At 38.6% G+C, this 15333-nt stretch overlaps 2 protein-coding genes across 2 annotated transcripts in view; both read right to left on the reverse strand.

The window, feature by feature from the left end:
- LOC117661155 (protein FAM163A) overlaps positions 1–7887 on the reverse strand; it is a 98485-nt gene extending 90598 nt beyond the window's left edge. The window contains exon 1 of the mRNA XM_034409703.3: positions 7770–7887. The gene's annotated coding sequence lies outside the window, so the exon portion shown is untranslated. The remainder of the gene's footprint in view (positions 1–7769) is intronic.
- Positions 1–15333, reverse strand: part of TDRD5 (tudor domain containing 5) — a 123934-nt gene that overhangs the window by 34689 nt on the left and 73912 nt on the right. Inside the window, exon 19 of the mRNA XM_087890121.1 lies at positions 12069–12173. Coding sequence (XP_087746247.1) covers positions 12069–12173 — 105 coding nt within the window. The remainder of the gene's footprint in view (positions 1–12068; positions 12174–15333) is intronic.

The raw sequence follows: 15333 nt of genomic DNA on the forward strand, positions 1-15333 counted from the left end.
TTTGGTCTACATATGCAACTCATCAATATAATATGATTAATACAGCAAGAAATCCTACAATCCAATTTATTAGGTTGATGTGGTTGTACTGAATATTTGTAAACATCCTGAATGCACACACACACACAGAGAAATGTTTTCTACTTGATTGTTAGACAAGAAAAAAAAAGTCAGGGCTGGGTCTGCAAATAATTTCATGTGAGTTTCATGTGAGTTTTAAGAGCAAAAGTTACATGATGTGGCAGAGGAAAAAGATCTTGAATAGTAAGGCAGATCAAGGTTTCTTGGGCAAGAATAAAAATAAGAATAAAAAATAAGAATAAAAATAAATAAAGAGCAAGATGTAATGTGTATGGAAGCTGTATTTCACATTTTAATTCTGATAACCAGGCAGCTGAAAACTGCTAGTGAAATAAATAATATTCTTGGCTAGAGTCCTGGCTAAAATTAAGCTCTGCATCATTACAGATTAAATCATACGGGGCCTGAGTCAGTTTAGACATTCATTGTCATTAGCTTTTGTTTAATATGTTTTATCCTTATCTTTTTTGCAAGTAAACCTCTTTCCTAATTATTTCCAGAACAAATAACAAGGTTCACAGTTAAAACATCATGATCCAAGCTTCCTGTAACTATATTTATGCAATTAAGTATCAGCCAGGCTGCAGGACAACCTAAACAGGGCTCAGTAATATTACAATCATATTATACTAACTACAACAGGCATTTCACAAAAGCTAACAACATGTCTCTCCAGATAAAATTATCCATTGTGGGTAGGCAGAAAATTCTACAGTATGTTTGAATTTCTCATGGAAACATACGGAAGAATAGTAACTGGAGAAATAAATAGCTTTAACAATGCTCTTTGGAAAAAACAGCACTTAGACTTGATGAAAGATCTTAGAACATTACGCTATGGATTCTTTCAAGGAATTTTATTATTGGACTCGGCAGAAATATTTACAATATTTCCTATGCATGGGGGGGGGGAGGTATAGAGAAATGCTTTCCCTTCCAAAGTTTTTTTTTCTTCCAGCAAGAGTATGTGTGATATAAATTGATCAGGACACATACTTCATGGAAATACATTGTGACAGACAAAAAATGTGGGTCTTTCATTCAATTATCTTCGGTTATAGAAAACAAATTTCCAGTTCAGGCCCACGGGTTCCTAGGACCCATGGGAAGAAACAGGAGGTTCAATGAAAGCAAATTCAAGATCATTGTTCAATGAAATAAGGCTTGATTTTCAGACTGTGTTTTAAGAAGTTACCATATCTTTTTTAGGAAGTATACTGAGATGCTAATATGATCGATCACATTAAGGTCAGAAATACCTGAAATTAGAATCTGATTTGGGTCCCTTAAATTAGCCAACTGCCCCAGGATGATGCACTCTGCTTTGCCGAAATTCGGCCTGAGCAAAGATTGAAATGCAAGTCCAGCCAGCTTCTGTCTAGGAAAAGGAAAAGTTGCATTTGGTTTCAGCAATGTCTCAAGTTAATCTAGTTGTTGTAACTGCAAAGTATTAATTAAAATCAAACTACGGTATCCTACGTGACCATGTTTTTCCTTGGGTTTTGGTATTTAGACAAAAGCAATTTTAAAACATGATCCGCATTCTTTAAGCAGAATGTTTTTAAACAAAATAAAAAAGCCAACTGTGCCAATCAGTGCCTCCACCTCCTCTCTTCCTGGAGCACATCTTATTCATGGACATGTTGATACAGCTTTACTAGATCAAAACTCATTTAAATGACTGACATAGAATCGATCCAAGTCAGCAAAGGGGAGGCGGCATTGTGTGGGAGAATCAACTTGCAACATGGAGAATGTTTAATCCTTTTGCAACCCACTTTTTTTTTCCGTGTAAATGTCCACTCTTAATTTATTTCTCCTCAGTGCTTGTCATGTTCCTTTCTGGGAACATTTTCAGGGGCAAGTTGATCAGAGGAAAAAGATTAACAACCTGCTTTGTCCTAGCTTTAATTTCCTGCCACAGATATTCCATCCACCAATGCCTTCCTATTACTTGCATTCCTTTTTCCTCCTCAAATCCTTTGTTTATTCTTTCACATTAGCTTAATGGAATACTAAACAAATATGCAGGTCTACCTCCAAAGTCACTGTGTAATTGTTGCAAAAGGTTAAACAATATTCCAGTTCTTAAAAAGGCTATTAATTTATTACAGAAATCTTGCAGACTGATATTTTCTAGGTTACGCATAGATCATGTCCCACTGAGTCTAATGAGGCTTTGCCAAAAACTAGGAGCAAACAGAACATAATGTGACATGGCTAGCCTTGGCATGTACATTGAAAACAAAAAAAGATAGTCATCATGAGACAGCATGAAGAAGGTCCAAGGCATGAGAAAGTGAAAGTTACAAGTTACATCCTCAACCTAAACTAATAAAATTTGGAGGATTCCAATTCCTATGATATCCAAAAGTGATAAACTTTTCATTTAACCCAAGGCTTTCCAGCAGGATCAGGGGATGAGGACAAAGAATTAAAGGCCCTTCACACGCACCAGGTTTCCAAACTGTCATTTTTCTCCTCACGCACCAATGATTTTTTTTCAACTGCATACCACTCATAAACATTTGAAAACTACAATGTATGTTCTAGGCCTGGGACTGTAGGTAAGGGATGCCCTTCAGCATAGAACAGGAAGTAATTTTGATAAAGCAGAACCGGGCATATTTATATTTAGAATATAAATGATATTTTAATAATAGTTGCCTGATTAATTATGGCTAGATTTTTCAATTAATCAAGCCCATTAACAAGCCATTCAATTTACAACCTTTCCTTTGGTGATCTTTTGAAGTTCCAATGGTACTGAAGAAATGGCACTGACTTATAATTATTTAGCACATTGCAGTATCCCCATGGTTGCATGATAAAAATTTAAACACACGGCAACTGGCTCATATTATGATGGTTCCAGTGTCCCTGGGTCATATGATCAGCTTTTGCAACCTTCTTTCAAGCAAAGTCAATAAGTGTTCTGTCCCCCTTCCTCACACAGACAAACGTAATACCAAGCACGCCTGCCAATATTTTATTAGGTAAACAGATTAGAATTCTTGGCAGACCAAGGTTTTGGCAGAATGCCTGCCAAATGCCTGCCAAAACCATTTTCACTCCCATAAAGCAGAAGAGGATTTATCTCGTTAGTCCGTTCCAGGAGCAACAAATTATCCACGAGACAAGAGTTTAGTCAATGTTCAGTCCAAAATATATCCAAGCCGAATTGCAGAGATCATGATGTGACTTTCAGGGTTTAACTTTGTCCATCACAAAGCCAGAAGAGCAATCCCACCCACTTTTATTCCTGGTGGGGCGTGGCTCCATGACTCAGCTCAATCTCTGGCCCTCCCACGCCTCTTCCATTGCTGCGCACGCTTCTCCCTCTGACGCTGCCTGGGATCAAGCCAGGATTCATCATCCTCGCTCCCTATCAATTGGTGCTCCGATATGCCTTCCTCCTGGCACATCCCAGGCTGTTCCTCCTGGCCTTTGAATGGAACCTGAGGCATTGCCAGAAAGGAGGGTCCTGGAGAGGGAGGCCTTGTCAGTTCCTCCCCATCACCTTCTGAGTCCTCTTCCTCTGTTAGGACAGGCTTGGGAGTCGGGGTCACAACAATAAGGAAGCCAGATTCATTTTACAACCGTGTTATTAACTTAACATCTGCAGTGATCTACTTAATTACTGTGGCAAGAAAGGTCATAAAATGGAGCAAAACTCACTTAACAACTGTCTGGTTTAGCAAGAGAAATTTTGAGCTCAATTATGATCATAAGTTGAGGATCAACCTGTACTTACAAACTAGTTTGCTATATGCTAGATATTCTGTATCTGACACTGGTTTAGTGGTTCAGTGAAATCACAAAGCCAATCCTATCTGATCCAGCAGAGTGAGGCAGCTATGTTTCACCCAACAGTGGCCATTGGTTCATGTACATAATCTTGCCTGCCTGTCAGCTCTGATGTTTTTCTGATCAATACTGGAAAGTTAAAATACAGCTGCCACTCTCTTGGCTGATATACGTGGAATTCCTTTTTCAGAAAGCAAAATGTTCAAGGTCAACTTCACTGCTACATTTGATGCTAACTATGATTAGATCTGGTTGTAGTTTCATGATCTTCAGTGTAAAATCAGCATTTGGAAAGCCAGCTGGTGCCCTAACCCTAAACCAATGTATTTAAATGTCCAAGATGAATGGAACTACTTGCTGGTATGTGAGCATCATTCTGGGCTAGAATTTAGGAAGGGTGTAAAATTTCGATGCAAAAAACTCAGATTCAGATCTTTGCTCCATTAATTATCTGGCTATGAGAAAATATTGGTAATAACTATTTCCTTACCTAGCTCAGAGATGTTGAAACAAGCAAGGAGACTTTTTTTTCTTTTTGATTAGATGTATGTTCTACTTCTCTTCTAAATGTTTAAGGCATAACACAAAATATTCCTCTTAAAATTTTTGGGGAGGATCAACAAAACTTGTGAAAGCTAAATAGAAAGCCAAAGTCATCTGGGGTACATATTTAAAGAAGGATCTAGTTCTCAGGTACTCTAATACATTGAATCTTAATTTTCAAACCAGCTTTGACCCATATAAATGAGACTCATTTTGGTGTATAGGTAGGTGCTGGCCCAGAAGTCAGAAGACTGAGGTTTATGCCTGCCTTAAGCATGAAAATTGACAGGGTTATTTTGTATCAGTCACTCTCTCAGTCTGTCAGACCAATCCACTTCACAGGGTTATTGTGGGGAAAATGGGTGGCAGGAGTATTCAGTATGTTTGCTATATGCCTAGAGTTATATATAAAAGGGTGGGGTAAAAATATAATAATGATTATAATCTGTGCATTGGCAAAAATTCCAACTTGCAAAAGGCCACATTGTTCGGATCCACACCTATACTATGCTGATACTATGCCTGGCCTGAATAGGTTTTAGGGGTTTTTAATTGTATTGCTAGGGGTTTTAAATTGGGGTGGCCGTTTGATTTAATTTATTTTTAATTATTTTAACTTTTATATTGCATGTTATTTTAATTCTCGGCTGTTCACCACCCTGAGTCCCTTCGGGGAGAAGGGCGGGATATAAATTTAATAAATAAATAAATAAATAAATAAATAAATAAATAAATAAATAAATAAATGAAATACATGTTCTCGGGAAGAACTAGAAGCATATGAAAGCCAACACCAGCTAAACTGTGATTTCATATTGTTGTGAAGAGATAACAGAACCTGGAGACAGCAGAATAGAATTGAAAGAACTGTAGAAAAATCACAAAAGATCTACAAATAGAAATAGAACAACGTAGCAAAAGAAAGCACCAATAGTAATAGGCATCTTGGATGCAATCGTAAAGCAACTGGAAGACCACTTCAGCAATGACAAAATCACCATCAGTCAATTGCAAAGGCGGCTATACTTGGAACAGCTTATATCCTGAGATGATACCTTTGGCGCTATCAAGCAACATCTGCCTATCCCAGGTCCCTGGGGAGGATTTGATAGGTGGATAAAAATGCCAAAGCCAGTCTAAACATCTGGCTGACTGTGTGACCAATTGTAATATAATAACAATAAATTCACAAGGGAAGAAAAGGAATTAAAATTAGCAAGCCACAATACTCCATCATCAGTTAAATGCTATTCCCTGATTCCCTAAATTCCTCCCACCCCATAAATTTAAGGATCTTGATTAAATAGGAAGGCCAAGGAAAAACTGCTGAGAACAAGCCTTTCCCAAGCTGGTGCCTCCCTGATATGTTGTGACAATAGTTCCAGACTATCATGCCAGCATTAGGCTATATATTCGGACATAAGTATATTTAATCTTTATTTTCTAGGTAGAATTCTCCATATGATGATCCATACAGTAATTGCGCTACATACAAAAATTACCGGATAGCTGTCACTGTGAAGATTCAATGAAATACATGAAATATACAGTGAATACAAGAAAGGAACAGAGTCAGGGGAAAATTTTATTTCAGAAATCTCTTTAACCATAACTTTATGAATATTACCAGACACAAGAAAGCAAAGCAAGGCATGCATGAGACATGAATAGGGGGAAAATGATCATGTTAATCAAATGAAATCAGTAATTTCTAATATGATTTGCAGGAACTGTATGCTAATGGAAAACTTCAATAATATGAAGCAAAATTAAATTGAAGCAAAGTTATTATTACTGGAATATAGAATCAGTCACAATAAGTCTGGATAAGATAAAGTTTCAATACACAATTGTCTGAATGACAGCAACAACCACGCAACTCAACGATACACAAAGTGAACCAGAGCCTTGGTAGTACAGTGGTTTAATGCACCCTGTAATTAACACAGCTGCCTGCAGTTTCTGCAGGTTCGAATCTTACCAGGCTCAAGGTTGACTCAGCCTTCCATCCTTTCTAAGGTAGGTTAAATGAGGACCCAGTTTGTGGGGGCAATAAGCTGACTTTGTATAAATATACAAAAGTATGAAGGCTATTGCTTAACGCATTGTAAGCCGCCCTGAGTCTCTGGAGAAGGGCGGCATATAAATCAAATTTAAAAAAAAAAGTCTGGTTTTCGTTGTCCTTACCTATATAAGTGAAACCATAGATTATGAATTATATCAGTTCTCCTAAGCATAATGTCCTCCATTTGATGTGCAGCTCCTCTGGAGTTGGGCAGTCAATAAATTTAAATAAATGAATGAATGAATAATAAAAATTTATAAGCAACTATTGTATGAAGTGGCTTGTGGAAGCTCAGATAAATGAATGGATGCTCAATATAATTTCTTGATGGATCATATCCATAGGTGAATGTTTACCATACGGCTTTCTTTCAGTATGGATAAATCTGCCACATGGAAGAGTCATTTGAGTTCTTGGAAGAGAAGCTCCCAGATGGAACTCAAGAAAAGAACAAGGAAGCCAGAATGATCCTTTACACTGAGATTTCTGAACAACTTTGAATGCAGTATCTCATGCAAGTCAGATAACTGCTAATAGCTATGCAGAGAATCCATGTTGATGATAATGGGAGTCAAGATGATTTGAGTGAGAATCAAAAGAATAGAAAGCATCCCAAATAGAAAACATTTGCACTCCATCTGGTGGAATTCCAACCTCTCCCGTCCTAAATCAGTAAAGAAATAAAAGAGAGGAGGGAGGAAAAAAGAAATATAGCACTCTTTTGTTTTGAGGAAGAACTAGAAGAAGAAAAGAGAAGAAGGAAGTCTAGTTTTTAAAGATACAATCATACAAAGGGATCAGTTTCCTGTCCCACTTTGCATGTTCCTTCTCCATGTTGGTTTGTTCTTCTAACTAGTGATCGCGCCAAATGTGTAGACCCCAAAACTAGCAAGCGGTTTTAGAAAGGACGGGGGGTGGGGGGAGAGAGATCTTAGGGAAAAGCGAGTGCCTCATCTCAAGAGGAGAGGAGAAAGTGTCACAGCAAGAAGAGAAAATCCGTCCATAAGGAGAGGATCAGGACGGTCAGTCCCCACCCTTCTTTTTGCACACTAAAAGACCTCCGTGCAATTAGATCTGGATAGAAGGAAATGCCTCTTTCGACTTCTCCTTCCTCCGTTTACACAGATATCCAGCGCTATCACTACACACGTCACTCAACAGTATGTTTGTCGGACGGATCTTTTATAACCGGGAGGGACAGAAGAAAAATGAGGAGGGAGGGGAGGCAAATATCCTGAAACACGGTAGGACAGTATTGGGAGAGACCACTTACCCTTGGAGGCGTCTACTTGGGCGAAGTCGCCCTATTTCCAGCTCGGCAACTGTCCAAAGACGCTGGACCTCAGAAGCAACTGCGGGAGAAGAAAAGTGTGTAGATGGGAAAAACAGGCAGGGAGGTCGGAGCCGCGGCGGCGATCAAAGCGCCTTCAAGCTCTTGGGGAGATCCTGGCACGTTTCAACGCCGCACTCTCCCAAAGGGTGCGCTGGATTCCCCCTCCTGCAGGGGGCGCCGAGGTTCCATCGCCCGCCAATTAGAGCTTGAAGACGATCCCCGGCACTCTTGTAACAGGCACGTCGGGACCCGCGGACATAGCTGTGAGAAACGGGAGATTGTCACTGGGCGTCAGAAAGCGGGTAACACTAATCAGCGACGACCAGTTCCTACGGCCACCTTTTTCGACTAGGTCAAAGCAGTCCAACTTCGGGATTGTAAATCTTAGAAGAAGGTTATGAGGAAGTCCGTTTTAGCAAACAATTATAAAAAATCCAAACCCGCTAATTATTTTTGAAATGTTTAGCCCCGACCTCAGCTACCTTATGTCCCCTAAGGATCGTCAGTGTTGAAATGCAGCTCAGTAAAACATCTGGCAAACAGGATCAAAGACACTCGAGAGACTTAGGAGGAAGCGGCGGCGTCTGTTGCCAAAAACCGAAACTTGAGCTTTGCTTCATAGGAGCCTGAGACGCGTTGGAAGGGTGGAGCCACTGCGAAGGGGGTGGTTCCTGCGCGGATTTTCTTGAGCTTCTGAGCGGAATAGAAAGGGGTGCGAAGAGGAGTCGGAGCTCACGTTGGCTCCACAGGTTGCAAAGCCAAAATCCTCCCGCGAAGCCAGAAGCCCCTGTAAAATCGACGAATAAGTGGAGCGCCGACGGAATGCAAGGAAACAAGGGATTTCGGCTCTCGGTCACTGTCCGTGGTACTGAAATTATTTTCCAACTTTCATTGTTCGCAAAAATCGTTTTCTATTCCGGCTAATCGGCGTTCATCATCGGCACGCACCTTAATTAGCAGCCCAAAAGTTTGCAAATGAAATTTTCCGTCTGCTTGGCTAGGTCTTTAGTTTTGTTTTGTTTTTCGTTTTTAATTGGGCCCTATTTTTTTTTAACGGAAGAACGTTTAGAGATATTGATTGCTTTGAATATGTATCCTTGGGATACATGAATGTTTAGGATTGTGTTATGATGCTGTTAATCAAAATATCTAGGGTACTGAATTTTGTCTGTGTTCTGATTCTAATAACATAGTAGATTACAAGCTTGCTTAAAAACTTGAAGGAATGGGAGAAACAGGACAAATGAGATGTTATTCTGATCCTTAAGTAGACTGGGATGAGCATTTGTTTGCACATAACACTGTTGCTATGGGTTGTACCAGTACACTTCAGATAACTTCATTATTTTGATCTATAAGATTCTAAATGACTTGATACCTGGATACCTGCCGGATCAAATACTTTAAATAGCCTTTATTCATCTGATGTGTACATCCGTAGTATCCCTTTACTTTAGGATAGAGCAAGAAGTGAGTCTTGAGTCCTACGGGAGAAAGGCGGTATAGAAATATAATTAATTAATTAATTAATTAATTAATTAATTAATAAGAAACCTGAATTTTACTGGGATTCCTGTACCTTCTGGACTTCCACCAGAAATTCCCTGACCATCAGGGAATGGAGTTATTTGTAAGAGTCTTTTCTTAAAATCTAGTCAGATGTTAACAAATTTAACATCTTAAAAAGTGAATGAATAGTCAAACAGTTTGTTGGCTGTAATGAATTTATGGTTTGGGCATTATTGGACAATAACAGTTTCTGTTATGTTGGATACTGGAGGAGGGGTGTAAACCACACATACATAATATAGTCAAACATGACAGCTCTCTCTCTCACACACACACACATACAAAATTTATTATAGCCAATTTGAACATATTAAAACTGCATATGAAAAGGCAGTTACAGACATGAACTTCTACTTAAACTAGGTGTGTCCAACACCTGGCTTACAGGCTGCATGGGGTCCTGGACAATAATGTGCAGTATATAAATCACATAATCATATTAAAAGTTTATTATCTTGTTAGGCCACATTACTAGCTGTCCAGGGTCCCATATACTGTATTGAGGACATCAGCAAGTATTGGGGGCCCAATTGGCAAAAGAAAGTTCAGGACCATATTGGTTGAAAACCAATGTGGAAGAGGCCTTCATCCTGCAGTGGATAGACAATGGCTAAAATGAAGATGCTAATATACTGTACAGTAAAATGTACTGAACAGTACATTATGCTTGAAAGCATTATGAAGCAGTATATAAGTCTAAGTGCTATTGCTATTATATATTTTATATGTGGCCCAAGACAATTCCTTTTCACTCAATGCAGCCTAGGCAAGCCAAAAGGTTGGACACCATGACCTAAACCTTCAAATATATAGAATAGATTATAAAGGAAATATTGAAATGAATACCTCCTCCCTTCCCGTGAGGCAGGCTTTTTGCCTCTAAGTCAGACTTAACATACACAGTTACAGGTCTTATTTTTTTTATTCCTTTGTTCCTGTTTGCAGCATACTCAAAAAGTTTTCAAACAGATTACAATTGAGCCATTTTAAATATTCCCACATTAGGCTGGTCTGGCACCTAATATATCATTTTCCCAGTTTTCCTGGCCTACTTTAAGTGAAGTCTAAACTTCATTTGGGCCTTTAGTACCATCTTGTATCTTATAAACATTGTTTTTAGAGTCCAAAGCAAGCAGCAAAAGCAATGATTGATGAAATTTTCCTGGACTGGTTTAGATGGCTATTAGGTTGGCTTTGCCTTAGTAGGGCATTAGAGTAATAATTCTGGCTTGTTTTGACCAATAACAGCTTCTAGAATATCTCAGACAGAGGGTATTTTTCCCCTACTTAATGGAGATGCCAGTACATGAACTGAAGATATCTGAGGCAAATATACACAGCATCTGTGAATTTTTTCAAATAGCATTCTGATCCCTTACAGGGCTATAATAGTTTGATGCCAGGGATCAAACGCAATAAACTATCCTGATTTTATATATATAAACAAATGTGGAAAGTGAGAATGAATATTGTAGGACAAGCAAGTTTGTAGAATAATATAAGTCAGGCATAATGATCTTGACCCAAGATAATTTTTAAAAAATCACCAGCTGGTGGGGGGAGAAAGCCTACAGTATATTCTCTTAATGTGCAGGAAGTATAGGTTAAGGAGACTGATGCACAGCTCTTCTAGGTGAAACTGAAATTATGCTGGGGTGGTAGTGGTTGTATATGCTTGCTGGCAACTGGTTTATTAAATGTGCCCTTTTACCAAGGCACAACATAGGAGAACAAACCCATCAGGACAAGATTCAGCAGTCCATCTGCAATTAAAAGACACAGGCCACTCTTTTGAAGGCAGCAAAGTCCACGTTTTGGACAGAGAGGACCGCTGGTTTGGAAGAGGGATCAAAGAGGCCATCTATGTCAAAATTGAACATCCCTCTCTCAACAGAGGGGGAGGGATATGACATCATCTATGATATCATCTATCTCCAGTCTACAACACAGTCCTTTCAACAGTTCAAAGAAGGCTCTACAACCATTTGCACCACTCAGGTGACCCTGATGCCACAGATAAACCTCCAGTTTAATGACTCGCTACAAAAATGCAAATCACTAGCTGTCTGCAAGAAATAAAATCCTTCCATTCCCCATCATCCAGCCAGAGCTGAAGAAGCTTCTTGGATGAGAAGTCTTCTAAGAAAAAGCACCTTTGGGACAACCATGACCTGGATGACTGAGAATCTCCCTAGACCAGGGGTCAGCAACCTGCAGCTCTGGAGCCACATGTGGCTCTTTCATCCCTCTGCTGTGGCTCCCTGTCGCCAGTCAGCTCCACAATTGATAGGGCTTTCAGTTAGGATAGGTAGAGGAAAAAGGACTCCACACCAAGAGGAGACACTATGGTGGGGGAACCGGACTTCCAGTTGGCTCCAGAATTGAACGGGGGGCTTCCGGTTAGGGCCTTTGTTACTCTTTGAGTGTTTAAGGTTGCCGACCCCTGCCCTAGACATAAGTCATGCAAAGAAAGTATGTCTTGAACACATTACCTAAGAATTGTGCCTTTTTACCTCTTGTTGCTAAAAGTCCCAGCCAATACAAAAAGTACTGTTTCCTAGCAAGGAAGAATTATTTTAATTGGAATCTGAATTAAGACTATTATAATCTAAATAGATTACTGCTGGATGACTACAATCTAATTTGTTTTTTTCTCATAATATACTTTACATTTGCAGAAGTAGAAAGGCTGTTTTTGCTGCAACAACTCCAGCACAGTTATACAGTAGCTCCCCTCCTTTCCAGTGTTTAGCAGGCAGTCCATTGTCTTCAAAACTATGGAGAAGAGGAAACACATTTTCAGAGCAGTAAAGGAAAGAATGTTGGTAAGCTTCTAGGGTCTCATTTAATATTTTGGTTCCAGTGGAAGATTTTTAAGACAGTTTGAGCATATTGATTGATTAATATGAAAACCAAAGACTCGAACAATTAAAGGTAAAGCAATCCCTACTTATTTTCCAGAAGTCCTTCAAAATATGGCTCTGTCATCAGCCAGGGGTCTCATGGGACCGGGGAGGTCTTGAGATGGCTCCCTTGCTAATATAATCTCTTGTGCATTTTTATTCTTTCTCTTTTAAAAAATGGACTGTTTTGACATGTTTATTGTTTTATATTTTTGCTGTATGCCTCCCAGAGTCACTTCTTGTGTGATGGGCAGCCATATAAACTTAGCAAATAAATAAATAAATGGTAAACTAACCAACCAGTAAAAAAATACAGTTAACCAAATCTATTCTTCACCTCTAAGAGGAAAGATGGAAATGTGTAAAACTGATTTCCACCTATTAAATAGGCCTGTCATGAATTAATCTGAATTAAAACTTGTAACCCCATTTATAAAATATTCGTATAAAACTCAGTTATTGTGGAAGGAGTAAAGAGGCATCTGTTTGAAGCATTTCCCATTCTTAATGTTTCACTTGTATTAGAAGCAGGCAACACATTTAGATCTACTTAATATTCTTTCTTTTTATATATTTTCTCACAGTTTTCTCCCGCCTCCCCTTCTTTGCAATTTTCAAATGGTTTTATTTAGTACAAACATGAGATCTTCCTTGCCAAAAAAGAAACATGACGATAAAGAGGTTGATCACCTCATTTTTATTTTGAAGATATTTCTACTCTCATTCTTAGCTGCTTAGGCACTCACAAAGATATTTCCTGAGTCAAATGGGAGGCCAGAGAATGCAGAGAACTGCTAATCAAAATGACATAACTTCATAGTTGCTTTGTATTGATGCAAAGGACAATAGAAAATGTTGAGAAATAAAATCTTAGATGAAGTTGAGGTTGGGGGAGGGACTGTTTTAATAAAAATAAAACCAAATCTAGCATGCATTCAACAATGTTTTATTCGTTTTCTTTATTAGTTTCTCTTTAAAAGTATAAAAAGAAAGAGCATGTTTCATTTATATTCCAAAATAATTGAATGATTTTTGTGCAATAAGTTCTTAGCTATATATGCAGTATTCAAGAATTTTTAAAAGCATTAATTCTACATTGTTTGGGGTGTAGATGGAAGACAATATATTTTGTTTTAAAATCTTATTCAAACCAAGGCTGTAATCCTGAATATTTTTATTAGACAGTGATTCTCAGCCTTGACTTTCACTTTCAATACTCTTGTAGTGGACTCTGAGTGACAGGCTATGTAGAGAAACATGAAGATGGCCTTGAAAAAAATATTCAACAGCCATTAGCAACATACCACCTTAGCCCTGAAAGGGAGAAATGAGTGAAGAAGAAACTCAAGATTACTTTACCTTGATTCTCTTTAGCATAAGAGAGGGAAGAAATGATCTCCCTCAAGCTCTTGTATTTCAATTATTATACCCTTTATAGGAAGCCCACCCCATATTAAAATATTCTTTAATCTTAATATTAAAAAGAGGAAGGCTAGAATATTTCCCCATAAAGGAGAAATGGAGAAAAATCTTTAAAAGGCAGAAAGCAGCCCCCATCTTCCTGCCATAGGAAAACAGCCTCAAGCAGAAGCTTGAAGAGGCTGGTCTTTAGGAATGGAGATTTTGCATCCATTCAGAAAGATTGGGCCAATCTATTCATAAGCAAAGAGCAACCAGAAACTCCAAATAAGCAATAGGCAAGGAGTCAAAGCTGACAAGATTAGCTCAAACAAAACACCTAAGATTTGCATTTGCCTTCTTGCCTGTACAGCCAGCCATGGCCCCTACATGACCCCATAGGAATCTGGCAACAGCCATTAAAATAATACAGGCACATTCTTACACAGGAACAGACATCTCAATCACAAAGCCCCAAAGAATGTATAAAACCCACCTACTCTAACCTCATTTGTTCAGCCACCCCAGAAACATGCTGCTGTCACTAGTTTCTGGCCAGAAAATAAACAAAGACTTCCTTTACTACAGCCTGCCTCCATTTTATTTCCAGCATCTTTCTCCCAACTTGGAACCAGACTGGATTTTTCTTCCAACACCTTCAACAATAAAGTAGGATTCCAATTGCCCTTCTGGTATTTGTTTTCCTGATTAGGTCTACATCAAAAGGTTGGCAAGCTACATGCGCTAGAGAATTGTGTCCACTTATTTTTGAGTAAATAAACTCATGACTAGATTATACTATTTACTGACTGTTAGCAATATTTGAACATGCCAATATATTAATTATTATTTCAAAAGTTGGCATTTTTATGTCATCTGTGTGATTTTCAGTATAATTAATCAACTATAATTAATTTTGATTAAACCTTCCCTATCTGAATAATTTCATAGAAGTATAGACACTCAGTTTCAGTTCCCCTTCAGACATGCAGTTTATTACAACTGCAATTCTATGCTCATTTATTTTGGAACATTAAAATTAATTATGCCTTCCTTCCTCTTTTGTTTCCTGAAAATGCTACTTATCTTCCCATTAGCATTAAAAACATCCTGCTTATCACATAATGTGGAATTCTGCTTCAAAATGATATACTGTATTTACACAAATATGCTTTGGTGAGATATATTGTTGTTGTTATTATTGGTATCCCTTAGAGCAAGAGTGGCAAACTCACGTCATCACAACGGCATCACGTGACGTATCGGGACTTTTTCCCCCTTCACTAAACCGGGCGGGGGCAGAACCAGCATGTGACGCATCCAGGCCGCGGGCCGTGAGTTTGACACCCCTGTCTTAGAGGAATGTATTTTGGATTGCAGCATTAGTATCTCGTTCCTGTTTTAGTTCTGAACTCCAAACTCTTACTGAATAGCATCATCAGTGGAGTAAAGTTTTGATCTCCCTTTGATTTTCAAAATGCCCATTTAAAACTATATGGCTGGTGAGCTGTTGGGAAGATTTTAAAAGTTATGGAAGCAGAAAAGCTAGTGGCCCCCCCTAATGCACACACATGCACTCAAGATAATTTTTAGGGCAATTTCATATAGCTAATTATAATATGAAATAGTACTTG

The sequence above is a fragment of the Pantherophis guttatus genome, chromosome 3 (genome assembly GCF_059756535.1).
Source record: "Pantherophis guttatus breed Tessera chromosome 3, ASM5975653v1, whole genome shotgun sequence".
Taxonomy (NCBI): Eukaryota; Metazoa; Chordata; class Lepidosauria; order Squamata; family Colubridae; genus Pantherophis; species Pantherophis guttatus.